This window comes from Podarcis tiliguerta (genome assembly GCF_965153285.1).
Source record: "Podarcis tiliguerta genome assembly, chromosome: 10".
NCBI lineage: Eukaryota > Metazoa > Chordata > Lepidosauria > Squamata > Lacertidae > Podarcis > Podarcis tiliguerta.
The window spans coordinates 54,981,804-55,009,797 of record NC_139543.1 but is presented as its reverse complement, the minus strand read 5'-3'; the positions used below and the strand labels follow the sequence as shown (position 1 = coordinate 55,009,797).

Sequence of the window (27,994 nt, the reverse complement as noted above, 5' to 3'; positions counted from 1 at the left end):
AGATCATTGGGAAAGCTCTTTACTTGATTCCTTTCAATTTCAGCACAAAGTCAAATGTCACCTTTGAGCATTTCATTGCAAAGAATAAACTCATAAATTAAATTTAGTTCAGCCCTTCCTGGGCTTATGTTTAACACTCCTTGGTTTCATCAAAGAATTGTATTTCCAGTTTTAAGTTCTACAGTCCCAATACAAATAGAAATAAATACTACATGTTGCTTTATGAATGAAATATCAGAGGGCAGAGTTGGCAGCAGGAATGAGGGTATGACGTGGATGTGCCAACATAGTAAGAAAGTTGTCCTGCATGCACAATGTTTGTAGGCGCTTTTGTGACCATTTCCTATTTTGCTCTATAATGGAGGCCTGCCAAAATGGAACGCTGCTGTGTTCGCAAAACTGTCCGGCAGCCACTTACTTGGAACAAAAGTGACAGAGGCCTGTATTGTCAGGAGCACAAAGAACAGCTCTTACATCATTGCAGAGCTTTCCAAGAGGAATTAGAAAATGCAACCATGAGTGTCCCCTTGCTAATCTTTGCCTTTGCCTTACAAAAGTTCCTGCTGCCAATCATGTCCATGCCAGCATCTCCAACTGGGCGCATGAGGCCAAGCCCTTGGTTCTCAGTTGGCATCTCATTACGTGGAAAGATCTTTTAGATGCCATTTCTGTTTGCACCAATAAGAGAATTAGCTCAGTACTGTGGTATCAAAAATGATTCCACTTAATATTGCTCTAGTAGGGTGGCCACCCATCAATGGATAGATTCTCTGAGAGATGGTTGGAGCACTTCAGCAGCCCTGGTTCAACTCAGACACTCCTATAAAAGAACAGAGAGAAAGGGAGTTATTACCCCTCCCCTGCCTCACACTACTGCTGCTCTTACTAAACAATGATTTACCATTTGCTTTGTGCAGGTTTTATTGCCGTACTTTTATTTAGATGTGACACCTAATGTTTGTTCCACACTTATAAGATATCGACCTTCCAGTGTGGTAGCACCTGTACCGTGGAACTCACTGCCTATTGATGTTACACAGGTGCACAGCTTTGGGTGCTTACTTAGAAAGAAATACCTACCCAAATACCCATTTGTATACAGTATTTGCTTTTAAAGCTTGATCTTATCTATATTTTGAGAATTTCATGGCTATCATTTTAATTTTTTTTATTGCAGTTTTTAATGAATATTGTATACTAGTGGTTCCCAAACCTTCTCCCCTAAATACTGTATTGGCCCAAATATAAGCCACACCCACAAATAAGCCACACTTTTAAGGGGAGGGAGGGAAGAAAGAAAGACAATACCTGAATATAACCCGCTCCCTTAAAATTGGAGAGAAAAAGAAAAGTCACAGCGGTTGGCCTGAACTGATGCTTTTCTGGCGCCCTAATCGCCCTGACGCTCAAACCAGCCAATGGGTTGGGGGGGGGGGCAGTGCCGGCACTTGGCCTCCTGCTCCCCAGCCTGGCACTTGGTTCCAAGCATGGTGAACGCCCACCTCCCAGCACTACCACCCTGAACAGGGGATGGGGGGCAGTTGGCGTTCAGTGCCCCGCTCCACAAGCAGGCGCTGGTGCTGGACCCCCAAGTGTGCCACGCGCCAGCCTCCCCAATGCTTCTGCAATGAACACCATTGCTGGTGTTTAGCACCCCATGACCCCCCAACAACGGTCAACAGCCTCCCAGCAAACCACCTGGGGGAGAGTAAGCCAATTTTTGTAAGGTTGCGAATTTAAGCCGCACTTTAACTTTTCATGGTTGGAATGGGGGGGGGGGGGGGAGAGGAGTGCAGCTTATATTCAGGCCAAAATGGTAATAAAAACACTTTAAAACTGTTTAAAATAATGAAAATGAACAGAAAAAGGATTAGGTCCTATCAGCATCTACATATCTGGATAGGCTTGCCTGAACAAAAATATTTTAAGCAGGTGCCGAAGAGTACAGTGAAGGCACCTGCCAGATGTCAACGGGGAATTCCCAAGTGTAGATGCCGCTATACTAAAGGATTGATTTCTTACTCATCCAGTTGCAATTGTGAAAGTTTGAGGGCTATCAAAAGTAGGACCTTTCCTGTGGGTGGTGCTCCAGCGCTATAATTTCATCTGTTGGCATGTTTGCCTTGTACCTTCATTGGTACTTTTCAGGTGGCAGAGAAATCTGCCCTATTCTTGTGGTCTTTTACTGAGTTAAGCTGCTGTTATTGCTCATTTATTGTTTCATCTATTGTAGAGTTCAATGTGTTTATTATACTTTTTTAATGGATTTTCTTTTATAACCCTTATTGAGGTTATTTGTCAAAAGACAGGTTATGACTGCTATAAATAAGCAAGCAAGCAGTCCTACCTGGGGAACAGGGAGGGAGTTAGCAACTGCACAGCGCAATGAGATTTCTGTAACTATTTCAAAACTGATCCAAATTACCAAAGAGCTGTTGCACTTGGTTCTCTGAGAGCAGAATCAAGCCCTAATAAAAGGTAAAGGACCCCTGACAGTTAAGTCCATTCGTGGATGACTCTGGGATTGTGGCGCTCATCCCGCTTTACTGGCTGAGGGAGCCGACGTTTGTCCGCAGTTTTTCCGGGTCATGTGGCCAGCATGACTAAGCCGCTTCTGGCAAACCAGAGCAGGGCACGGAAACGCCATTTACCTTCCCACCGGAGTGGTACCTATTTATCTACTTGGACTTTGACATGCTTTCGAACTGCTAGGTTGGCAGGAGCTGGGACCGAGCAACAGGAGCTCACCACGTCACAGGGATTCGAACCGCCAATTTAGACCACAGCGCCACCCATGTCCTAATGGACGCGTCATAAACTTTCCTCTACCTGAAGCTAGCATTTGGGAGGGTTTTTTGAGGACTCTGAAATTCAGCTTATTTCGTCTATACAACTGCCTTTCTGCAAGTTCAATATAACTGTTAGGTAACTAGAATCCACTCTTTATATTTCAAAAAGCCCCCAGCATTTTCTTGGTTCAGTATGTGTGTCATTCACCTGTGATCTCTGAGGTTTCACATAATAATTATTCAATGTGTCAAGCTTTTTCTGTGTGCTGTGTAGGATCAAGGAAAGATGGAGAGACATAGGCATGTTTTATTTCCTCTTGGCTCAAATGAAGAAGGATCTACTGAAAGCAGAATCCAGGACACTTGACTATACCGTCAGGGGGAGGAGGAGCTTTTTTCCTAGAACCTTAGGAGCAAATGGATCATAGAAAGGATAAACGTGCACTCACAGGTCATTACATTCCCTACCCGTAAACAATTTGCGCTAAATATAGCAGCATGCAACTTTTTATTAGAGTATATTTTCAGCCCTTAATTTTTCTGATGTCTGTTTACTGTTACATAAGGAGAATCCATGAACCTCAATGAAGCCATAGCATTTTATTCTGAACGAGTCTTTAAAAATAATATCTAGGCCTAGGGTCATTGTCCATGGAAGCCCGTGAGCTGCCCTAGGCCCCAAAATTAGTTGGGGTCAAAGATGGGCCTTAAAATGGATTTTATTATTTGGGAACCCCTTAAAGCCTAAATAAATACAGCTTGGCTAGCTGAGAGTAAACACATACGTATTTGGGTGCATCTGCTCACAGAGACCAGTCCTGTTAACATCCAAACTCACACAAGAACGTAGTGCTGGCCCAAGCCTTGAGATCGGCAGCAAAGGCCCTTCTCAAGGTCTCACTCATCAGTAAAGTCCATCATGTGGTGATTTGAGACAATCTTCTCTATAGTAACACCTTGTTTGCGGGTACCCCTCCCCCAAACGTGGCAAATCAAACTTACTGATTTTTTTGTTGGAAAGGTTTGGAGGAGAGATTTCTCTCGTAGGAGTTAGCACAATGGCAATTGCTCCAAACACATTAAAACTTGGTTAGATTTACTTAAATCTGCCCTCATCCACTTTAAACAAATGTTCTCCACAAAAATACCTAGGCTAGACTTAGTCAGAGTTAGCTTTGCAAACAAGTGAAATTTTTACTCAGTTTCAAGAGTTACAGCAAACAGGGCTGTGGCTTTGAGCCTCACATTGAGCAAAAAAAATAAATAAATCCTGCATTGCAGGGGTTTGGACTAGATGGCCCTCAAAGTCCCTTCTAACTCTATGATTCTAAGTTGGCAGTAAAAATAACAAAGAAAAGGGTTCCACACAACATAAAAATAACTTTTGTTTCCTTACAAAAGAATCATGCAGTCTTTGCATTAGCAAAGGTATAGGCTATAAAAATCTCCTTTTAGAGATACTTTTCTTTCACGTGCAGCATTTGCTGACCTGGGAGCCAAGCCCATGGATCCTTTCTTCCAGATAGGCAGAGATAAGGGGGGAAAACAGAGACTGCTGGTAGCCTGCCAAGCCCCATCCACTGGCAACTTGACTTCAGCACTCAGGTCAACCCTTTCATGCATGCAAGTAGCTTTTATTTATTGCGTGTTTCTTGCTTTATTATTGCATTGTGAGCAGCTCTAGCTCTGTGATCGTAACTGGGTGAAGGATGGTATGTAAATGAATCAAGGCTTTTTTGTTATTGTAGTTAACTTTGAAACCTATGTCTCACTTCGCAAAATTTCAAAGAGAACATTATTTTTGTCTCTGAATAAACTTTGGGTAGAAGTCTTGTTCAAGCATTTGACTCAAAGCACTTTTGTGTGTAGAAGCCACCCATACCGACCTCACCCCACAGCATCCCAGTTGGCTACAGACTTCAGACTTTGCTGTGCAGAGCAGAACAGCAGAACATGCAAAGACCCCCCACCATGGGAACTAATGGCCGGTTTAGCATGAGCTGCCTGCTTCTTTGAATGCATGGAGGCAAATGCCTGCACAGGTCTAGAGTGAGACTGGAATCCTATATAAACTTGCCTGGATCAGAGTTCAGTGGGTGTTATTACCAAATAAGATATAGATGGCATTGTGCTGTGTGACTGACCCCCAGACATACCGTATTTTTCGCCCTATAGGACACACCGGCCCATAGGACGCACCTAGTTTTTTTTTTGGGGGGGGGGAAATAAAGAAAAAAAATTATCCCCCCCAGCCGTGGCTTCAGCGCGCCCCGCGCTCCGGGCAGCAGGCTGCTATGTGCAGCCTAGGGAGTCCTGCGGGAACTCCCGCAGGCTCCCCAGGCTTGCTGATAGCTTCCTGAAGCCTGGAGAGCGAGAGGGGTCGGTGCGCACCGACCCCTCTCACTCTCCAAGTTTCAGTGAAAGCCTGTATTCGCCCCATAGGACGCACACAGATTTCCCCTTCATTTTTGGAGGGGGAAAAGTGCATCCTATAGGGCGAAAAATACGGTACTTGATACCTTGAGGATTTCTTAAGCAAACAACTCCATCTTGTGGCTCACAGCAATCATGTACAGATACAGTGGTAAATTAGTTCTCGAACTTAATCCATTCTGGGAGTCAAAAGCCAAGGCGTGGCTTCTGATTGGCTGCAGGAGCTTCCTGCACTCAGTCAGAAGCCGTGGAAGCCACATCAGACATTTGGCTTCTAAAAAACGTTTGCAAATCAGAACACTCACTTCTAGGTTTACAGTGTTCGGGAGCTGATTTGTTCGGGAGCCAAGCCGTTCGACTACCAAGGTACCACTGTACTAAGAGATCATACTTGTACAGTTTGCACTATTAAGTCCAAGTCTACTCAAAAGTAAGCCCCATTACTTGGAACATCACAGTTATCAGTAGATTTGTAAAGACGGACAAATTTCAGGCAGTCTGGTGAGTGTTTCATTTCTTATATCAAATCTGCTTCTTTATCTGTATTGAATTCGTAAATACCACTATTAACCCACCAATGGTGTACTGTTTCATCGTATATATGATTTTCCTTGGGTGATGAAAGCTCAGTTAAACTTCTGTGACATGCATTTTGTTCTTGAACTTCAGCACCTTTCATTTGTTGCGGCATTTCTTTTTTTGTTCGTATTGTTGATCTTTTCTTATATGCAAAAATCAATACAAACATTTTAAAGAGAAATGTAAGCCCACTGTGTTTGATGTGGCTTACTCTTAGATAAGAGTGAATAAATGTGCATAGTAACATTGTCAAAATATAACGTGGGGTCAGGGGAGTAATAATAATTAATGCTTAATGCTTTCCCCAATTACAGTACTCAAGAACACTTCACATACATTACCCTGTTCATCTTTGCACCAACCTTGTAAAGTAGATCTGCATTATCCCTTCCCCAGATGGAGGGGAGAGAGAGTAGCTTTCCTAAAGGTCACCAATAGAGGTCATGACTGAGATCCCCATGGGAGGCATACTGGTTGTTGCTTAGAACAACTGTTGTGCCAAAGTCAATATATCAATATAGCCATCTGGTTTTTGGATGCAGAACTTGATTTATATCACATAAAAATTTCACCTCTATTTAGACTCAAGAAACACTTCTGGGTACATTAAACAACACCCCACACAGACCAATGACAAGATCTGCTCTGAACTGTTTTAGATGTACATGAAGTACAAAATACTATTGAAAGCACTTCTAAGAAGCAGCAACAATACTGAGACATGAGGGGATTTCAAGTCTCATAGGCTTTGCAGAAATTCTTGCCAGCAGCTAAGTATTGGGATCAACAATTTTTTCCTGTGACACTTTGAACTTGTTTAATTCTCACACAAATCGTAATTGGAAATTATAGAAATCATTATTATTCTGCTTAGGGAGTTACTTGCTCACTATGGTCACAAAGAAAACACATCAAAGATGCTAATTGGCTGGCAGCAAATATATTCATACATGTGAAATTAATTCCACAATAACTCAAGCTGTGGCACAGAGAATTCTCAGTGCAACTTCTAGCAACCAATTAATGCCAGAGTAACTCTGTCTTACACTATTCTGGTAAAGCCGTGGTTAGGGTGCAGAATGAATACAGTCATATCTTGGTTTTTGAACAGCTTAGTTCTTGAATGTTTTGCGAACTATTTTTGGAAGCCGAACGTCTGACAGGGCTTCCGATTGGCTGCAAGAGCTTCCTGCAGCCAATCAGAAGCCATGCTTTGGTTTCTAAATGTTTTGGAAGTTGAACAGACTTCCGGAACGGATTCCGTTCAACTTCCAAGGTATGACTGTATTGGGCTATTTTACTGCGGAGATAAAAATTCAAGGAAGTGTTTCTCTGTGAAATACCTCATCCTCATTTCTGCAGAAATATGAGAGAAAGATCCCTGCAAAAAAAAAAAAGGGGGGGGGATTCTCCTTATTCAGCCCATGACATCATCACACATCCAAATCTGATTGACATCATGGTGTCATGCAGCCATCAAACTAGCTACTTGATTTGATTAGCTGAATCACAAAACAAACTCTTTAAAAATGTAAAAGTAGCTGTCAAGTGTGACAGTGAACAGGAGGGACACTGCATTTAAAAAAAAACAAAAAAACATTCTGAGATTTATAAATCTTTTTCATACCAGGAATATTCACCCATAAAGGTTTATGATGTTACATAGTAAGTTCTCTCTTAACTTCCCATGGCTACCAATGAAGAATTGGGATGTTCTTCCTTATTCCATCCATCCTTGAAAATGAACAACTTCTTAAAGCAGCATTAGTATTTGATCTGCCCCTGAATCTATACAGCCCCTATTCTCCTGCAATTCCTACCCACTTTAATGGTGAAATCAATAAATCAAAGTGTGTGTTTTTTAAGTCAGGAAGAAAAATGCTTATTTTTCTAAATAAAGTCTATTTTTTTATTAATTACCCTAGTGTAAAAAAAAAGTTTGGATTACAAGTGTATGAACAATATAAAAAGTATAAAAACAGGTTCCATAGATTTCTACTACATTAATACAAAGTGCATAACTACATACAATTCATATTGCATTACTACATAGGAAGGAGGAGTAAGGAGGCTGAGGGAAAAGCAGTCCGCTGTTGTAGTAATAAATAAATAAATACAGAAGGAGACGAGATGATCCATATCATAGTACATTGTTTCATACTGTAGCTGTAAATGCACAGAACCATTGACACTTACTAAAAACAACAACCCAGAAAAGAACAAAAAAATAAAACCTTAAACGTGTAAATTGATGAGGGAAAAAATATCTGGGACTCCTACATGAATCCTTCAGAGATTACCAACCCAGCAAAACTGCCAAGTAGCTAGTCAGTTACAAATAAAGACCTATCTTATCCTCCCTTTAGAATATTTCTCCTATTTACAAATGGGGGGGGGGGGACACAATTAAGGGAACCCTATAAATGCATCAGCTTAGGATTTTTTTGTTTAATAAAAAGTATAAAAGGACAAAGTTATGTTTGTAGTAGTGCACTGCACAAAACAAGTCAAAATTCTCATGCTATTCAAATAAATGGAGAAATCCGTATGAGCTAAATACAGCAGCATACTTACTGCGGAAGCCATTATTTGCCAAAGCTGATAGAACTCTTTCCTTGGTCAACTGGCGTATTTTATCAGAATCTTGGGAATCTCATCTTAAAACAAAGCAAACAATATTCTAATTCTTATGCTGGCTGAGATCTCAGGGGAAAACTGAATTCAGCCAAGTGCCTTGTCCTACGGCTAATATACTACAGTGACAATGCTTAAGAAACTCCCTTTTCCCCTCTCACAGTACAGACTGAGATGGGGGGAAACATGGGAGTCCTAGGAGACGCCCGCTTGCCCATAGGTGCTAGGGCAGAATTTAGGAAGAAGCAAATCCAAAATAGGGGACAAGCAGGCAGTGGGGGGAATTAACTGTGCAGTTCTGTGTTGAAGGCTGGGGACAAGAGGAGTAGGAACAAGGACCGAAGGCACTTCTGGGAGATTAGGAGGGAAGGAGGGTTAACAGGAAGGAGACTTGCAGCCGGGACCAGAAGATCATAGACAAGGACTGACACTGACTACAGCTTGTGACGGCTCTTCATACATGAAGGCTATTATACGCATTTAGTGTCGTGAACTTGGGAAATAGCTCTAACTAGACAATACTAGGTGGTGGTTGTTGTTTTAAAAAAGAGAAGTCACAGTAATTTACGCACACATTTACAGAGTATATATCTGAAATAAAAACGCTTTCTCTTATTTGCCAACAAATGCCGGGCATACCTAGAACTCTCTCTCTTTAGATAATACTTTACAATAAGGATGTGGGTGGGTTTGTTATTATTGCAATTTTCCTTCCTTGGGTGCGTAACCAAGCTAATCAAACAGTGCAGAAACACAGAAGAGGAATCTTAAACCTGAGCTTGTGCTAGAATGGGCTTGCTTTTGTGACTGGCCTTCAAAATTATTATTATTAATAATAATAAAATTTGTATAAAATGAAGAGTGATTACCGCGTTGTTTGCATTCTGCTGTTGGATTGGGATTATAAAACCTCCTCTTACCTTGCCAGGCACAAACTGACTGCTGTTCCCAGTTGCAATTTACTAGTTTTTGACAGATTTTTACTCAGTCCTTATCAAGGTGTGGAACTAGACAGGTAAAGATAGCAATCACAAATTATAATATACACTTAATTGGTCCCATACCAAGGTACTGAAAAGAAGGACTTAGTATATATACTGTGTTATCATCACAGCCCTACACAACTGGCCAACATTTGTAAAGGGTGTCCCTTCAATACCATGAAGGAGCCCCTCATCTCCCTGAACGTTGTCTGTAATATTAATGCATAAATCATACATGGACTGCACACTGGAACAGGCAGGGGAGAGAAAAAAGTTAACTTGTTCCAGTACCAAGGTAATGAATGGGCCAGTCTCAAAACTTTATTGTTTGCCAAAGACTGATTGCATGCTCAGTCCCTTCACATACAGACTTTTACTAGGCCAGAAAGATGAGCCCTTGGCCTCGGGGTTCAGGACAGGCAAAACTTTTTATCCCTGTTAAAGCATCAGTAGTAAAAATTAAGAGCTCCCCACCTTTACAACATATACAGAGCAGGGAAGTCTTGTACAAACTTCAGCAAACCCAGGTCCATGCCTAAGAAAAATAAGTAATTTTCCTCACAGGGAGAAAAGGTTACTGGCTAAAAGTTTTAGCATGCCAAAATGTAAGCACTACTTCTCTTTCAGAAAAACACACTACATATTTTAATTCTCTTTTATGGCCTTTCATCTGAAGAAGAGTTGTGTGGGGAAAGAGGCTGAACCAAGATGACTTGCAGCAGCATTCAGCTCAATTATGGATTTTAGAGCCTTTTAAATATTATTTACAGTCATTTGGGGGTGGGGGGGGGGGAGAGATATGAACAGGTTTCTGAATTAGTGGAACTGAGGCAGTAAAAAAATGGAATCCTCAAACCGTTCAAGGTCGCGGGGGGGGGGGGAGTCTTTTGGCAGCATAGCAGGCTTCTAAAGTGAAGAGAAAGTCACTTTCAAGCCTTTCCAGAGAGAAAAAGAGGTTCTTTTTTACACCAACTGCTGTGGAAGTCACCACTCTTCCTGGTTGGAGATGGTTGGAGACTGGGGACCTTGTGGCTCTGGCTTCTCAGTTGTGGACTTCTTATTGCTACAGCAAGGTTTGAAGAGGTGAGCATCTATAACAACTTCTCCAAAGCGGCCTGTGTAAATAATTCCACAGCAAATTTTTTGCCTTCAAGAGAAAAGAAGATAAATTTGGATTTCATTTCATACATGTCTCAATTTTGACAAAAGATGGACTTGATGTGGCATACAAAAATATAAGTAATAATAATCAAAATCAGCTAACAGATTAGAATGAAACCATCACAGCAAGGTAAAGCAGCATTAAATCTAAGTGGTGTTGAATGAGATTACAAAGGCTCAAAGCAGTTTAACCAGAAAACCAGAAAAAAAAGTTACTCCTAAAATTCTTGTCTGAACAATGAAAGGTTTCACAGCTGACCATCACTGCCTCCAGTGGAAGTGAGTTCCATATGCACTGCATGAAGAAGTACATTCTTCCAATTCAGATTCAATGGATGTCAACAAGTTTTTGTGTTACACAAGCTAGCAAGCATGCCTGATAGCCACGAATAGCCTTGCCCTCTGTGAATCTGTCTAATCCCCCTTCAAAGCCATCCAAGTTAATGGCTATCACCACACCCTGCAGCAGCAAAAGCCATAAATCAATGGTGCACTCCCAGACTTCTCGATCACAGATTGTTATACATATCTTTGCTAGGCAATACAAGCCTACACCATATATGCAGCAAATAGCTAATCCTAAAGCAAGAGGGATACTTGGAGATCAATACAACTGCTGGCTACTGTCACAGGATCCATCATTTCCCTCTAAGAGAGGATTAATGGGGGGGGGAGTGGGGGGGGGGACAGCCCCAGGACTCTGGCTTTGCTTTCAAGAGAACAACAAGATGCCTTGTGACCCACTTCATGCTCTGCATGCTATCCAGTTACTTTATTTACATCCCTAAACACCATGTTGAGTCATCAGCTGTCTGCAAGTGCTCCCTAATTGCTAAACCGAACGGAAGCAAAAGAGCCTTGTAATTAAGATTACATTTATTGCAATTATGTGCATTTTTAACCTCTGCCTCTTCCTGTGTTTTCCTCCCGCTGTCTACTTTCCCCTTTGTCTAAAACTAAGACTGTGAGCCGCCTTCAAGCAGGGTCTTGCTGTTATCATTGTTTTAAAAAGTTTTTATAAAGAGTCATGTTTGTGTAGCTAGTTGTGCTTCGGAAATAGTGCAGATTTCTACCATCAATTAAAGGAGTGTGCTGATTCTGTTTCATGCTTCCTTATGTTTTTACCTTTTCCAGTAAATGGGATCTAAGAAGGAGAAGACATGAGGGCGGCTGGAGCCAGCAGTCATCTCAGTGTCTGAGCCATCATCAGACTGATTGCTATAGCAGGGAGACTGGGCTGGAGAGGCACTTGAAGTAGTGCTGTGGGCATCAGAGTCTGTAAGGAAGAGGGAAAACAGTGTACTTAAACTAGTTTTGCATACGTCTTTTATTTCTTTAGAATCTCAGCTTTCAAAATCTCAAAGTTTCTGGTCCATATGATGAAGAAAACGTACAGAACATTTCCACGGACTACTGAGACTACCCAAGTGTCCACCTATTCTCAGTGTCCGGAGTGGGGAAACTTTTGCTTACAGGCCACATGTGGCACACCAGGTGTCCCAATTTGGCTCCCAAGGCTGTTTCCCCCAAACCACCCCCATCCACCCGGCCCATGACACGATATGTGACCTCAGATGTGCAGCAGGCACTGACATGGCTCCAAAGAAACATTTGGGAGCTTAAAGTTGAGCTCCCGATTCTCCCTTTGTTTAAACAAGACAGAGAGGGCACATCTTGTTTTCGGAGGGGGGAGTGGTTTCCATTGACATCTTCCCCTCCATTTTAACAGCCGTTTCAATGGAAACCACTTCCCCCTCCTGCAGCAAGGTTCAAAGAGCTGCATAGAGCTGTTTGAATGCCCCCCCCCCCCGTAAACAGCCCTGTGGTGCTCTTTGTATCTCTGAAAATGTACCCCATTAGGGTTCAGAGTGAGAAAGATCTGGCCCGGCAGCCAGAAAAGGTTTTCCACCCCTGAGTCGTGCTTACACTTCTCCTAGGTTCTCTTCAGGGTTGTTAGTATTTAATCCCCCATGTACTTATTACCCCAAATCTTGCAGAGAACCATTTGATAATACTTTTAGAAGTTTGGAACGTGCCATTTACCTATTGTGGGTGAGGAAGGTCCCGGATCCACCCTCGTCACTTCGGTGGCTAAGAGTGCTTTTTACCAGCTACAACTAGTGCACTAACTACCAGCACTCTCAGACAAGGACAGCTGGCCAAAGGTAACTCGGGACTTGATTGCAGCAACGAGTTCTATGTAGGGCTACCCTTGGGCCTGGCCTCAAAGCTCTGGCTGGTGCAAAATGCTGCTGCTAGACAGACTACTGCCAGCACTTAACACCTGCCCACAAAAGGTTGGCTGTTCAAATTCAGGGTTTTTTATTTATTTATAATGCCCTTAACTTGGGTTCAGGACCTCTTATAGACCTGTCTGGATCACTGAGATCTTAGGGGGAATCCCTGCCAGTGGTCCCCATTGACTGAAGATGCATGGCTCAGATCCACCACAAGCCCTGCAATTCAGTGCTTTGCGGGCAATTTGGTGGAACTCCCTCCTGGCTGAGATTAAACGGCTCCTGCCCACTTCCTGTTGAATGTCAGATGCTTGACAAAGACTTTCCCAGTTCAGCAGGGATTTTAAAATGTGTCTGATTATTAATTTAAACTTATGCATTGTATGCTTTTAGTTTGTATGTACACCACCTAGAAAAGCCTTTGCTAAGCTGGTGTCCAAAACACCTTGAGTGCACCAGGCTGGCTTAGAAACTTTGGTAATTAAGTGATATATAAATAACTTAAATAAGTAAGGATGTTGCTGCTATTTTTTAAAATAATGTATTGCTCTTCTCTGGATTGCTAAGGGTGGTGTCATCCCATTTCCATCCCCAAAACAACTGCAATATGAATTATTCCTTTGGGATAAGACTGTGTACATACACAAAGGGTGGGAGATAGTGACCAGCCAAATGGGAGTCACATGTTTTGACCCATTTATGATAAAAATGGTTTGAAATAGATATATGTCTATCCCTGAAGTCTCAAATTCAGCCAGGTTTGGGAGGGATTTTCAGCTTGACTGAATTTCCAATTTTACGCTGCAACTAAGCCACTGGAACTGCAGAAACGATACTTTCGAAGTCCTCCAGTAAGGTCCAAGAATAAGCAAGACACATACTGTAAAAAAATACAGTAAGGCTGTGAAACTAGCAAGATTTAAAGCCAGCCACTTAGAGAGATTTAGGAGGGAGTATTCCAGGGTAGCCAACATGGTGGATTTTTTGAATTTCATACTGCCTCTATACACCAAAGGCCCTCTCCTGTGATATACAGTACAGCCATTCAGAGTCAAGGCCCGCTGCACCAAATCAAGCCCATTAATGGAAAAAGCGGATAGGATTAACATACTGTGTCTCTTCAACTCTTTCTGCAGCTTGCTTATCTGATTGCTCTTCATCCTGCTGCCAGAAAGGGTTTTCATCTTCTTTGGCTTCAATGTCGTCTTAAGACTCGGTCCAGCTCTTGCATCCACCACCTGGAAAAGGACAGCAAGGAAAAAGTTTGTTTCATCGACTCTCACCTGATGTAGCAATAAGCAATGGTGCAAAAACTGCAAAACCTTTTTTAATGGGGAAAGCAGCTATGTGCTGATTTGCACGCAAGAGTTTGCTTTACATTGCTCAGGCTCTACTGTGCTTTAAAATAAATAATAAAAGAATAATAATTGAAGCTCAGCACCCAAGACCTTTCAGGTTCAGTGCCAAGTAAAGCTGGATGTTCTGAACTGTATATATTACACAAATGGAGCAAAATTTGACTAAATTGCAACCCAGAAATCTGCACCCGCCCTTTGAATTGTTCCAGTGCACTGGGAGATGATGCTTCTGCCCCTTGCTTCTTATCTACCCGCTCCTACACCTAATGTGCAGCATACCTCTAGTAAGAAGGAATAGCTAACCAGTGTCCTTCAACCTGCTGCCCTCCAGATGTTGCTGGACTACAACTCCCATCAATTCCTGATCAGCGGCTAAGCTCACTGGGGATCAGAGAAGTTGTAGTCCAACAGTATCTGGGCCTGTTGTGGCTTATGCAACTCTCCCTTCCAGTCTAATTTATTGAGAATATTAATGCCTTGTGAGTCATAACATACATTAAGGCAGGTAACGGCAGAACCATAATACCAGCTGTTATACACACATTGTACACACAATGGCTATTAAGAAGGAAATGCTCCGGACAACAACTTCCATCAACCCAAGCCATTGTGATCAGTGATCATGGAAGGTGAAGTCCAGCAAGATTTTGAGGGCACCAGGCTGTCTATTCCTACCACGATGCAGGATGAGAGATGGCAAACTCACATGATTCCAGTTCTTTTTTGATCCTGCTGGCAGTTTTTTCCATCTTTTCACCAGAAGCACACAGGCGTTGCAAATATCTCCCGAGCGGGCCTCGTGCAGACTGTGAGAAGAACACAATACAGTTCAATTGCTTGGTTAAACTGGAACTTGGGGAAGCAAACTAAGGCCCAGGGGCCAGATCCGGCCCAATTGCCTTCTAAATCCAGCTTGCAGATGGTCAGGGAATCAGCATGTTTTTACACGAGTAGAATGTGTCCTTTTATTTAAAATGCATCTCAGGGTTATTTGTGGGGCATAGTAATTCATTCCCCCCCCCCCAAAATAAATATAGTCTGGCCCCCCACAAGGTTTGAGGGACAGTGGACCGGCCCCCTGCTGAAAAAGTTTGCTTACCCCTATACTAGAAGGAGATCAACAAAGAGCAAGGCACACAAGATGGTACACCTTTGGTTTTCAGGCTTCACTGAATTTTGTAACAGCCTTTGGCTCAGAAAACCCAACCCAGTACTGGAACGGCACCAACTCTTACCCAAAGCAGTTCTGGAAGTCCTTTTCATAACGCTTGCTGTCAGTGAAGCGAGAACTGGAAGACTTCGCTCTGCAAATGCAGCAACCTTCTAAACTCCGGTACATCTTCGGTTTGTGGAAGCCAAACATCTTCTCTTCCCTTCTTTAGCCTGTTGGGATGAGGGAGGTTGGGAAGGAAAAGAAAGGAGGTGATCAAGCTTCAAAAAGGAACAAGGGTAGGCAACGTTTAAAAGGCAGCTGCGGTCTCTACCCCCCGCATCTGCCATGTACAACTCTGCAAACCGACACCGCATCGCAGCCAGAAATGCCCAGTGGGAGATGATCCATTATTCATGATCCCTGTCCCACACCATTTCCCATAAGGACAGGTGTCTCAGACACATTTCCGTTTCTCTCGATCGCCAGCAGCACGTGCGTTTGTGTCGCCCCCTCGTTCAACGCAGAGGACACCACAGGAAATTCAGCCGGGCATGTAACAAGGTGACCCAAGCGGCTGCAGTTAATGCAGGAAAAAAGGGGGAAGTTGCTCCATAAAAAGGTGCATTCTAAGTCACAAAGTTTGTCTCAAAAGTTATTTCAGGTAGATTCATTGGCTTTAATGTGGAAGAGAGAAAACAGGCATACGCCACTCAAAAGAAAACCAATCAAAATGGGAATCTATGCCCATCAATAGCGTTCCTGGTTTTTTAAGAAAAAAACCCCAAAAACTACATTTCCGTGCTATTATTGCTACTGTGCTATAAAAGTACAGGGTGGCCCCAAATAAGTATACTTCCCTCAGGACCTGCACCAGTGCCCATCACTGATGACCCTTTGGGGCCTCCGAAGATCAGGACTGTATCCAAACCATACTTATATCTCCCCTGGCCTTGGCTGGTGCTTACATGGGTCTTTAATTCTTGGCCCATTTCAGCTGTGCATGTTTTATAGCCATAATAATACAATGCAAAGTAGTGGATTTTAATTTTTGTGCACTGCCTCGAGACTGAAGTGGGAAGCAGTATAAAAATGATTCAATAAAATAAATATAAAACAGTAAGTCTTTTCAGGCTCTACTACCTCCAACCCTTTTCTGTCACAAACAGTAAATCCAACCTCTTAGCCGCTACGTATCTCCTGCCAAACATGTTGGGCAGTATCACCCTCCTTGCCACTGCACGGCAGATTTCACAGAAGTACAATATTAAATAAGAATACAGAAGCACAGTTATTTGCCAGGGGCACATTCCTTAACATGTACCATCTCAACTGAAGGGATGCTGACCTCACAGTTCCATCAACTGGGAAGCCCAGCCATCGCCTCTTGTGCTTGAACATTCAAGAGATGTGCCTCACGACTAAGCTATACTAACGACTGGGCCTGGTCACACAGAGGACTGGCAAGAGGGTGGGGGCCACCGAGGAAGAGACACAGATGCCAAGGACAAAGTTGGCAAGGCTTTCTGTTGTTGACAGGTGTAATTTCTGCGCACCTGTAAGAAAAGCTTCCATCCAGTTTCACGAGGCTGGGTTTTCATCTGGCCAGGAATGAGCCTGCAGCTCACACCAGAATCTAAACCAGAAAGCGGCCTGTGGGTGTGGCCTTTATTTACTTCTTTAATTTATATACCCCCTTTTCTTCCAAGGAGCTATCTCGCTTTCACCAGCAACTACTCCACAGGCAAAGAATCCCTTTTGTGCCAAGGGTGCCGCGTGTCAACTGTTGGAGCAGGGGCAAAGCCAGTGGTGGGTGGTGCCACCCCTTTTCCTCTCCTGGAGCCCCATTCTCTCTTTCACTTCTTCCCCACCCAGCAGGCTACTAGGAAGGGACAGAAGTCCACCCTGATCACTTGCAAGGGGGCTCTTATCCTACCTTCCCTCTGGAGCCCGGACTCCCCCTCCTTGCATGCAATTAAGCCCTATGTGATGGCTGACTCCTCCTGGAATTTATGGCCAGCTCTATCAGAGATGTGGAATTTCAGGGCCAGGGGCTGAATGTGGTCCAGGTCTCTGCCTGGCCCTTGTAGCTCTCCCCATCCCACACCCCCTCCCAAGTCACAGCCCTTGGCAGCCCTGCTTTACCTCCCCCTTTCCAGTGTTTTTGCCCAGCTGCGATGTGACCCTGAACTGCCTCTTGCTTATCTGGGAGGAGGAGGATAGAGAGGAACACAGGAGAGCAAAGAAAGCAGCCTTCTGTGCAAAAATAAACACTCGCATTTCTTGCTCAGCTCATGTTTACCTCTGGTCCCATCCACTCCCAATTTGTGAAGGAGGCAAAGCAGCCACCTGGCCTGGGGAAAAAGTCCCCACTTCATTTTATACCTACCCTCTTCGCTTTGTTTTTGGAGGGGATGGTTTGGCAAAGACTGGGAGCTGCATCAGGCGCTGCTGTCCACAGTGAATCTGCACAGCTGCTGCCCCCTGGCAGCAATTCCAAGCATGCTTTGATCAAGAAGCAAGTCCCATTGAAGACTTGTTTCCAACTAAGTGTATTTAGGAACCGGAAGCTGCAGATACAGCAGAATGCTGCGGCACAATCGCTGCCAGGACTGAGACCCTGTCAGCATGTAAGCCCTTTACTCAGAGGTCTGCCCTGCTTGCCGACTTGCTACTGGGCCAAGTTCAAGTATATAAAGCCCTTAACAGCTTGGAACCAGTTTACCTGCAAGACTGCCTGGGAACTGCAGCCCTGTGACAGGTAAACTATAGTTCCCAGGATTCTTTGGGGCGTAGGCAGCCATAGGCTTGCTTTGTTGCACAGGAGCTGGACTAGACAGAACAGGTTGGAGCAGAGCAAGAAATAGGAGTGTAAGTATCAAATGTTAAAATCATTTTTTAAAAACCTTATTAGCTTCTCACAAAAGAAATCAGCCCTTTCGCTCAGAAAGGGATCTCAAACCACGTTTGATGCCCTGTGCTGCTTCAGACAAGAGGAAGCTACAATTATCCAGCTGCACAGAACAAAACAAACACACTTAAGAGTGCAAGTGTCAGAAATTGGGGGGGGGGGTGCAAAATGCCACACCACATCACTTGTTTTCTAATAATCTCACTGCCAGGCAGTTCTGTTCCTACTATTCTTATTAATAAAACAGAGGCATCAATGTACACAGCTTTTTACAGGAGTTTAAAAGGCAAAAGAAAAAGCCGTACCAGCACTTGAAGACCTTGCACTTTAAATTAATAGCTAATACTGAAGGCTGAAATTGATTTAAGATACCATGCCTCAGTTGCTAAGACTTCTACTGAGTGTTGCTCTACTGAGCTCCCGGCACACTTTTGCTAGGGAATTTAACTCATACGTTTTAATGACAGGACTACTAGAGGGCAAATGGGAGTCCCGGAGGGATCTCTGCAGCCACCAGTACTTTTCTGCGGTTCCTTGACGAAACAATTACTTCCAAAATCCTTAAACTCTCTTGTCCACCCAGTTATGCAGAAGGGTTGTAGTTGAAGCACAGGCTCTGCCTGCAGACAGACCCAAAATCAGGCTGTAGCATCTTCACGAAGGGCTGGGAAAGACTACTGTCCAAAATCCCGGAGTACTGCTGCCAGTCAGTGTAGAAAATACTGAACTGGATGGGCTAAGCATTTGTCTCAGTACAAGGCAAGCTTCTTAAGCTCCCCAATGCCTGGAATCATCCTACAACCTTTTGCAGAGACGCAGCTATTTGGCAGAGTGACCATGCAAATGGTCAGAACATATTCTCAGGCTTCTTTCAGCCTGAAACAAGAGGTTGTGGACTCTCCTTCCTTGGAGGTTTTTAAGCAGAGGCTGGATGGTCATCTGTCAGGGATGCTTTAGCTGAGATTCCTGCACCACAGGGGGTTGGACTAGATGACCCTTGGGACCCTTCCAACTCCACAATTCTATTATTTTCCCCCACACACCTGTGTGTACCACAAAGGACAAGAAACAAATATGCCGATGTACATTAAGGGCATTTATCTCTGGAAAGTAAGGGTGGATCATCTTGGGAAGCTATTAAGCATTGCAACTAAAAGCCAATGGACTTCAAAACAGAAAAGGTAGTAAAAGAAATATTTGGTTTCTATGGTGGTTTTACGGTGGAATGATTATGTCTCCCAAAGTGCTTTATAATCCTTCTCTCATTCATAACAGCCCAGTCGTGGCCCATTCTATTTTTTTATGATTGCACACACGAGTAATGCCAAGTTTAGATTTCAAAGTGATCTGCAGGCAACAAAAACAAACCATAGCTAGGAATTTGGGTTGAATGCTGGTGCTTATTTCCGAATCCGGATCCAGCCGTTTAGGGGCAATTCCAAAACTTACTATTGCTCTCAAGTCTGCAAGAGTCACGCTTACATGAAAAAGCCTTATATACCACCCCCTTCTGATAATCTGCTTTCTCACAAGGCCAATTCATCTGCCAAAAACCTTCTGCAATGCAACCTTGGGAGATGATAAGCTTTGATACAGTTTGCCTGGGAGAAAAACACCCATGTGTGGAAACACCTGGAGCCTTTATTTTGAGAACGATGGGTAACAATGAACAAACTGAGCCACAACTGGAGGCCACGGAAACAGAATCTGCTGCTTCCCACTGGCAAGTGATGGCCCTTCTTCCTTTGGCAGATGACTATTTTTAACTTAAGCCTACACTATGCAAGGCCAAACTCCACCAAACTTCAAATCATACTAGGCAGGACATAGAGCTGCCTGTCATTTATCTACCTGCACTTTTATTCCCATTTATCCCTCAAAACTGGATACCACCAAGCACAGCCCCAACTGCTGGACGTAAGATCTGCAAGTGGATAAAAGGAACAGAGCGCTTGCAGCTAATATCATGGACAGCCTTGGGCTCAGGAATTTCCTTCCCTCCCACCAACCTTTTACTGATCTTCAAGCCACAGAACAAACCTCCCATTTGACAGAGAATTCCTTGGCTCCAGGCACGGAAATTATTTACTTCGTTATCTTCCAACAGAAGGAAGTTTACAAAAGATATGCATCTGTACAGGCTTATATATTCTTTTAAACCAGTATTTCCAACCTGTTTTTAAAAAGTAGTAAATGGGGGGGGGGGGGGGAATTATCACAAATTAAGTTTGCTCCAGAAGTGTAAGACCCATCTTTTTGTAAACTTATCTTCTTTGAAGTTAATCATTTCTCATCTTTGATAATTCAGTTGTGTCACATACTTTCTTTAGCTATTTCTTTACAGGTGTTTTCTGCTTTTTCCAGTTCTGACTATTCTTGCATAAATTAGTAGCCTTGTAATAGTAGAATGTCAAGGGTTTTTTTTGTTTTGTTTTACTTCTGTCTGAATAGCACAAAGGAAGGTATTTGCAGGAATTCCTAGTTAAATTGCACCCTGCAATTTCTTACATAATGTACATTATACAAGAATGCATAATTCATTCGGCTTCTCTATCCATAATTTTCTTTTCTTTGCTTTCCTTTAAACTACAAAGTCTCAGATGCTGCAACCTTTCTCGGCAGGGGAATTGCTCCATCCCCATAACCATCTGGGTTGGATACATGCAATCCGATTCAGTGACTGTCCAATAAAACAACATTTTACTATGCCTGATGCAAATCTAAATGCTCTCTATGCAATACTTGTAAAACTATGTTAAGCAATGCTTCTTAAACACACACAGTCCATCTCAATATGGGATTGTGATTCTCCCAATTCCACCAATGACTATTAAAAGGTAAAGGGACCCCTGACCATTAGGTCCAGTTGCGAACGACTCTGGGGTTGCGGCGCTCATCTTGCTTTATTGGCCAAGGGAGCCGGCGTACAGCTTCCGGGTCATGTGGCCAGCATGACAAAGCCGCTTCTAGCGAACCAAAGCAGCACACGGAAACGCCATTTACCTTCCCGCCAGAGCTGTACCTATTTATCTACTTGCACTTTGATGTGCTTTCGAACTGCTAGGTTGGCAGGAGCAGGGACTGAGCAACAGGAGCTCACCCTGTTGCGGGGATTCAAACCGCAACCTTCTGATCGGCAAGTCCTAGGCTCTGTGGTTTAACCCACAGCACCACCCGTGTCCCCTTATCAATGACTATTACTGTATTGTTTTTTCCCATTCCTCAAACAACTTAGCAATGTCAGCATACTAGTGGGTGGGGTAAAATCTTGTAATATATTGAAGGCTTACTATTCTAGGACTAAGATAGGTTGCATACCCAGCTCTGCCTTCCCTTCAAGTCACTTCTATTTCAGCAGGATTCTGATCCTATGCTGTGGGTTTGCTGCTTAAGAGTCCACACCAACCGGCAAAGGCTTTCTAGGATTTCAGACAAGAGGCCTTCCCAGACCATCACAGATGGGAGATACCAGGGCTCAAATAATGGGGCCCTGCCCATGCTCTGCCACTAGCTGGATCATGGCCTGATCCAGCAAGACTCTTACATCCTTCACCAAGAGTGTACACTCCGGACCATGCAACACAGCCGTGTTTAAACTTCAAGATAGCTCCAAGGTGGATCAATGGGGTTCTAGTAGAAAAAATAAATTATCAATTCAGACTAGCCCTGCTTTAAAAGGAGCATCCCAAGGAGAGAATGCGCCATTGCAGATCAAGAAACCCATGTGCTGCTAAAACTCTCACCAGGTTCTTCACTGGCCCAAGTTTGCTCTCTCTGTTGCGAAAGATCACCAGATTACCAAGCTTCATTATCGAAAACTCCCTGGGTGGTCACAGGAAAGCCTCTCCCTCTCTCTCTCAGCCTTTCAATCAACAGCAAGTTACTTCACAAGGTTGATCCTGTGGGAATTAAGCATGGACTGCACGGCTAGGTAATGCTATTAGTAGCAAGAACAATTTCTTAAAACTCTGGACTCACACAGTTTGTTAAAGATAACCGCCTCTCTCTCGCTTATTCAACGAAGTTTAAATGGGTGTAGAATGATTATCTGTGATTGCTTGAGCAACACTTCCTTGCAATGTATTGGTGTGGCCTCTAAAACACAGGGTGGGCCACTTTTCTCCTGCATTCCTTTGGGAGTAATCTGCGAGGGGTGGGGCAGGAGCTCAAAGGGACAAAAGTGGAAAAAAATGGGTGGGTCCACTCCCTGTTTCTCTCCCTCTCCTCATTCCAGTGCCCCCTTCTCTTCCCTCCTTCCCTGGTGGGCCATCAGGAGACAGGTTGCTCTTGTCAGAGGTCTGAACTGCTTGCCTGCATAAGGCTGTTGAAATGAGGTGCAGGTTACCCACACTTTATCTCCATGGAGTAACAGAAATGCAAAGCAAGCCAGGTCCCTCTGCTGAGATGTTGACAATTTAATTTCTGATGCTAGAGAACGGAAAGGGTTGCATCCAATGACAATGACCTCCTGGAGCAAGGTCTTCTGTCTGCATAATGGGGCTTCTTCTCCCTCTCAGTGGTGCCTCCCCACACACCCTCCAGAGCAAATTCTGGGAGCCTGCCGGGCAAGGAAGTCCCACCGCACTGGTGGAAGTCTTTGCACTAATGGGACAATTTTGTTGGATGCAATCCAAAGATTATAAAAGGGATGAACCTAAGCAAACACAGTTCCAAGTACTTGGAGATGAGGAGATACATAGAGCGTGTTTACTTGTGATGAAACTCCAGTGAGCTCAAAGAGCCTAAACCCCAAACTTAGAAGAGCCTATTGGACCACATAGCCCTGCATCTTGTTCTCACAGTTTCCAACAAGATGCCTGTAGGAAACCCTCAAGCAGGATCTGAGTGCAAGAGCATCTTGCCCATCTGCAAATCCCAGCAACTGGTATCGAGAGGCCTACTGCCTCTGACAGCATAGCATTATCCCCCATGAACTTGCCCAATCCTACTTTAAAGCCATCCAAGTTGGTGAGAATCACTACCCCCTTCGGGAGTTCCATAGTTTTAACTACACACTGTATGAATAAATACAGTAGATGCTCAGGTTGCGAACGTGATCCGTGCGAGAGGCACGTTCACAACCCACAGCACCGTGTCTGCGCATGTGCAAAGCACGATTTAGCGCTTCTGCACATGTGCAAACGCCGAAACCCAGAAGTAACCCGTTCCAGTACTTCCAGGTTCGGCGCGGTGCGCAACCCAAAAACACACATCCTGAAGCATCTGTAACCTGAGGTATGACTGTACTTTCTTTTACCAAAGAGGTCCTTTAATTTTTTCCCATGATGCCTACCTCGCTGCTAATACCTGAATAAGAATAATAGCATTTTCCACACAACACGCAAAATGACCTTTAAGTTTCTGTTGTAGTATAGAAAGTTGTATGTGAATGTTCCTCTCTGTGCGAGGGAGAAAACTAGATGAGAGCTTCTTAAGGACCCCTCTATACATCTTCAGGGACGCGGGTGGCGCTGTGGGTAAAACCTCAGTGCCTAAGGACTTGCTGATCGTAAGGTCGGCGGTTCGAATCCCCGCGGCAGGGTGAGCTCCCGCCGTTCAGTCCCAGCTCCTGCCCACCTAGCAGTTCGAAAGCACCCCTAAGTGCAAGTAGATAAATAGCGGGAAGGTAAACGGCAAGTAGATAAATTAGCGGGAAGGTAAACGGCGTTTCCGTGCGCGGCGCTGGTGCTGGCTCGCCAGTGCAGCTTAGTCACGCTGGCCACGTGACCCGGAAGTGTCTTTGGACAGCGCCGGCTCCCGGCCTATAGAGCGAGATGAGCGCGCAAACCCTAGAGTCGGTCACGACTGGCCCGTACAGGTAGGGGTACCTTTACCTTTTTATACATTTTCAAATACTGTATTGTAAATGAACACCAAAAGAGGTGGGAAAATACAAAGGGACTTTGAACATCATGTTTTAAAAGACCCTCAACTGTCTCCGTCCATACACTGAAAGCTGTGTGCGTACATATATAAAGTGATTAAAGTAGGAAAGAGTTTCCAAGCATTTAACCCATTTTTAAACGAAACCCTGTGTAAAAGAAGATCGCCACGGCACTCACCGCGGAGAGGCAAGGCCTGCCTCCAGGAAAGACCACCCACCCACATCCACCTCAGCCAAGGACGACCTACTTTTCAAAACAGGCCGTAATGATCAGAGAGACACCAAGCTCTGAGGTCTCTCTTAGGCACAGGTGCAAGGAACTCTGCTTGGCCGGGAACAAAATATATATATACCCACTCCCTAGAAGCAGCAAAGAAGAAGAAGAAGCAACACAGCTATGCTTATGCAAGAGGAGAATGTGTCAATCTACCTCTGCCAAGCTCAGCCACTGCCATGAGGTCTCTCCATGTAATGCCCAAACGTGCAACTGGACAAGAGAGAGGATATTGTTGTTGTTTACTGGTAGGATCTGATGGTTAAAAGAAGCCAACAATGGAGGGAGGTGGGAGAAGGGACTCACTCATGCATAGGCATTGCAAATCATTACACACACACACAAAACAAATAAAAGGCAATCAAAAGCTGTTCACGTTTCCTGTTCCGCTTTCGGCAAGCTTTGGGGTAAGGGGCTGCCATGGAAGGAAGCGTCATAACATTCCCCCCTCCAGAGGCCGCCTAATCTCCGAGTGCTACTGGTGGTGGTCTCTGCGCAAGCCGGGGGGGGGGGGAGGGCTGGAAGAGAGCGAGCGAGAGATCGGGGTCATCATAGCTACTGGCACGGATTTTCCACACACACACACACACACACACACACACACACAAATATATATAAATTAAAAATCGCGAGAGCACAGCCTGCCCACCTTTCCCCCCTCCCACGATCACGCCTCCCACGCAGAAAGAGGGAAAGTGGCATCCCAGGCGAAGTGACTTGAGTTTCGAACGCTTTTTTATTAAAAGTATAATGAGAAACAGCAGGTTGCGCTGGGGCTCTCACTAAATATGTGTGTGTGTGTGTGTGTCTGCACACACACACACACGGTGGGAGATGGAAAGCAAAGGAATGGACCCTCATTAAGTAACCAGGGAAAGTTTTACTCCTCCGCATTCTCTCAGAACAAAAGAGACGATAAAGGTTCCCACCCGCCCCCTCCATCCCATCGCCGCCGCGACCAGCAGCACTTCCTGCTCACTAATGCCGCCCGCCCCCCACCGGCGCCCCGCTAAGCTCCTGCGCGCACATCGGGTGGGTGTGAGCGCGCGATCTGCCCGCGATGGTAGGAACTGGTTCCTCCTCATGGCTTTGCCCTGACGTAATTCAAACATGGCAACAGTTCCGACTTCAAAGCGGGATCGGCGAGACCTCCCATAAACACGCGCCACGAGGGGAGAGCGAAACGCGCTTGAACCCCGCACAGATGCACAAAAGCGTGTGCCGATAAGGCAAACGTGACATTTATTCCTTCCAGCTCTCTCACTTTCCCAGTTAATTAATGACCGAGCGACATTACAGCCCGGGACAGGCAGCAGCAACAGAGCGTGTGTTTGCTCCAACACTCCGCTGGCTCCCTCGAAGGCGCTTCCTGCCTCTGAGCCACCTAAACACGCCTCCTCCGCCGCCTCCTCCCTGCACGCGGCTTGGTACCTTGCACTGGGGGCGCGCGCAGTATCTGAAGTTTAACATCAAAATAAAATTTTTAAAAGTCCTCAAGAAGCGGCTGCGACCTCGTGCGTATTTCTCTGCTCCGATTTCGGATGCAACACGGTTTGTGCGTGTTTCTGTGTCGAAGGGATAGAAAGCAGCGCTGCTGCCGCCGCGCCGCCTCCCCCCCCCGCCCCGCCTCTCGCGCGCCGCGCCGTTTGCAAAGCCCAGCAGCCACATGCTCTATATAAGCCCTTTGTTTTGCCTACATGCGGCAAACAAGATAGTAGCCGGGGCTGTTTGCTTCCGCGGAGTGGAATTCGAAAACAAAAGATTACACTTATGAGACGCGCGGGAAAGGGAGGAAAGGTTCCAGGTCGACTTTAAAGGAAAACAAAACTCGTATTGCACGGCGGCGCGGGCGCGGAGGGGCAGCGAGGCGACTGTTAAAAAAATAAAAGTTCCGATCAAAGTTGAATACAGTACTTTTAAGAGTGTTTGCTTTGAAAGTGGCAAGATACCACCCCGCTTTCCAGGCCGCATTACCACCCACCCAACTCAGATGGTTAATGACATGGTAGTCTGATAAACAGCTTTTTAATTTCTTTATATTAAAAAAACCCGAGATTAACACCACAATCCTAACCATGTCAACTCAGAAGGAAGTCCAGTTTTGTTCAATAAGGATTACCCACTGGTAAGTAGCTTTAGGATTGCAATTTTAAAGGACTTGCGTAGCTTAGAGCACGTGTCATGACAGATTGCACAAAAACAAAAGATCCCTTCGTTTCAAGCAACTCAGTTGCGGCTGAAACTGTAGTCACCTCTAAAAGGCATGGGCAAACCACCCCAAGGGTAACCCGCCCCGCTTCTGTCCTGTCGTCTTTCCCATTCCTCCGAGGAAACATACCCCGACACCGCCATGGCTGTTACCCGCTTGCCATGCAACGCGGTGCAACTTTCCCCTCGCGGAATCGATCTACAGGTGTATCACTCGCAGAAAGGAACGCGGACCCCGGGGAACGTTCGGAAATGGAACGCCCGCGTCGCCAACATTCCAAACCTCGCCTCGAATCCTAAGCCGGTTTAGCCGACCTCGAGGGATTTGTTGCAAACCTTATTCCCCCTCCCCCTCCCTTTTGCTTCCCATTGTCGCCGGTCCCGCGTCCATAGCTGTAACGGACAACACAAATCTGACCGCCGCCAACACGCCGTGCACAGCAAATTGCTGCCCCAAATCCAACATTTTATTACTCGGAAGTAGAAACCCATTAACTTTCATTCCACTGTGAAGGGTAGCCGGGATTGCAGCAATCACCTCGCTTCCTTTCTGTTACGAGAGAGGAGCGAACAAACAACTTTTTTAAACTGGGAACTCCCCGCTCCGGGGCCCGACCGCGGTCCAAAGCACTAACGGCATTAAAAACACCCAGCGATTTCCAAGTTCTCTTGACGATGGGGTCGAACAAACCGGAATCAATTGAGAGGGATAGTGAAACAGATAGAGAAACTCATCCTACAACTGTTTTCCATCATGGGGGGCTGGAGTCCTCACTCCGCCACATGCTCGACCTACAACAATACAAGCAGCGTTCCGCTGCCCCCGTTTCTTCCGCCACAGGATACCCCTCCAAAATGCAAAGCATTCCAGAGAATAACGCCAGCTACACACCGTCTCACCTACAAGCAACCCCCTTGCATGTATATACGACATCCTCTTGATAACTAGTTTGCTTGCAGAAAGGCAGGTTAATTAAAAAATTTAAAACGCACAAATAAAGAGCACAAAACTTGTCCGACCCCGCTCCCCGTCTTTCAGACTATTTTAAATCTATATTTTCCCAACTGGAAGCGACGAACATTTAAAAGGATTTACCTCCAACGAATCAATAGCGTGCTGGGTTGTGCGGAGCGATCTTCCTCCCCCCTCCTCCTCTGCACGGTCTCGTTGTCTCGCTCCTGCGTCTGGAGAGATGCAAGCTCTGGAGTCATTGGCTTAACTTCCAGGCGGTGTGCGCATGCGCGGTTCCCACGACTCCGTACTCCTCAATCGAGCTCTTTTGCATGCGCGTACTATTGTCCTTTTAAGGGAGAAAAGGGCCGAGCGAAAAGCATGGGAAGGAAAAGCACGGGGGAGGTCCCGGTCATTGTGACGCCAGAAGTGACGTTGCAC

The 27,994-nt window shown here is 44.9% G+C and overlaps 1 protein-coding gene and 1 long non-coding RNA gene across 5 annotated transcripts; one reads left to right on the top strand and one right to left on the bottom strand.

Moving 5' to 3' along the window:
• Positions 1 to 13: 13 nt before the first annotated feature.
• SINHCAF (SIN3-HDAC complex associated factor) lies at positions 14 to 27,963 on the bottom strand. 4 transcript variants are annotated; one of them, XR_014502551.1, is made up of 7 exons: positions 27,698 to 27,874; positions 15,410 to 15,557; positions 14,881 to 14,980; positions 13,928 to 14,054; positions 11,705 to 11,855; positions 8,376 to 10,565; positions 14 to 820 (listed from the first exon to the last, which is right to left on the bottom strand). XR_014502551.1 is itself a non-coding variant. In XM_083401571.1 (6 exons), exons 2-6 carry the CDS (start codon positions 15,535 to 15,537, stop codon positions 10,403 to 10,405), a joined length of 669 nt encoding a protein of 222 aa, XP_083257697.1. In that variant the 5' UTR covers positions 15,538 to 15,557; positions 27,698 to 27,963; the 3' UTR covers positions 7,687 to 10,402. The 4 variants fall into 4 exon arrangements, 3 of the variants coding, with proteins under 3 accessions (XP_083257697.1, XP_083257695.1, XP_083257696.1); XM_083401571.1 differs by lacking the exon at positions 14 to 820 and having other exon boundaries at positions 7,687 to 10,565; positions 27,698 to 27,963; XM_083401569.1 differs by lacking the exons at positions 14 to 820; positions 27,698 to 27,874 and adding an exon at positions 26,732 to 26,844 and having other exon boundaries at positions 7,687 to 10,565.
• On the top strand, positions 15,565 to 20,943 carry LOC310658995. The gene is made up of 2 exons (XR_014502579.1): positions 15,565 to 18,193; positions 18,522 to 20,943. It is a non-coding gene; the product is annotated as an uncharacterized lncRNA (long non-coding RNA).
• Positions 27,964 to 27,994: the final 31 nt, after the last annotated feature.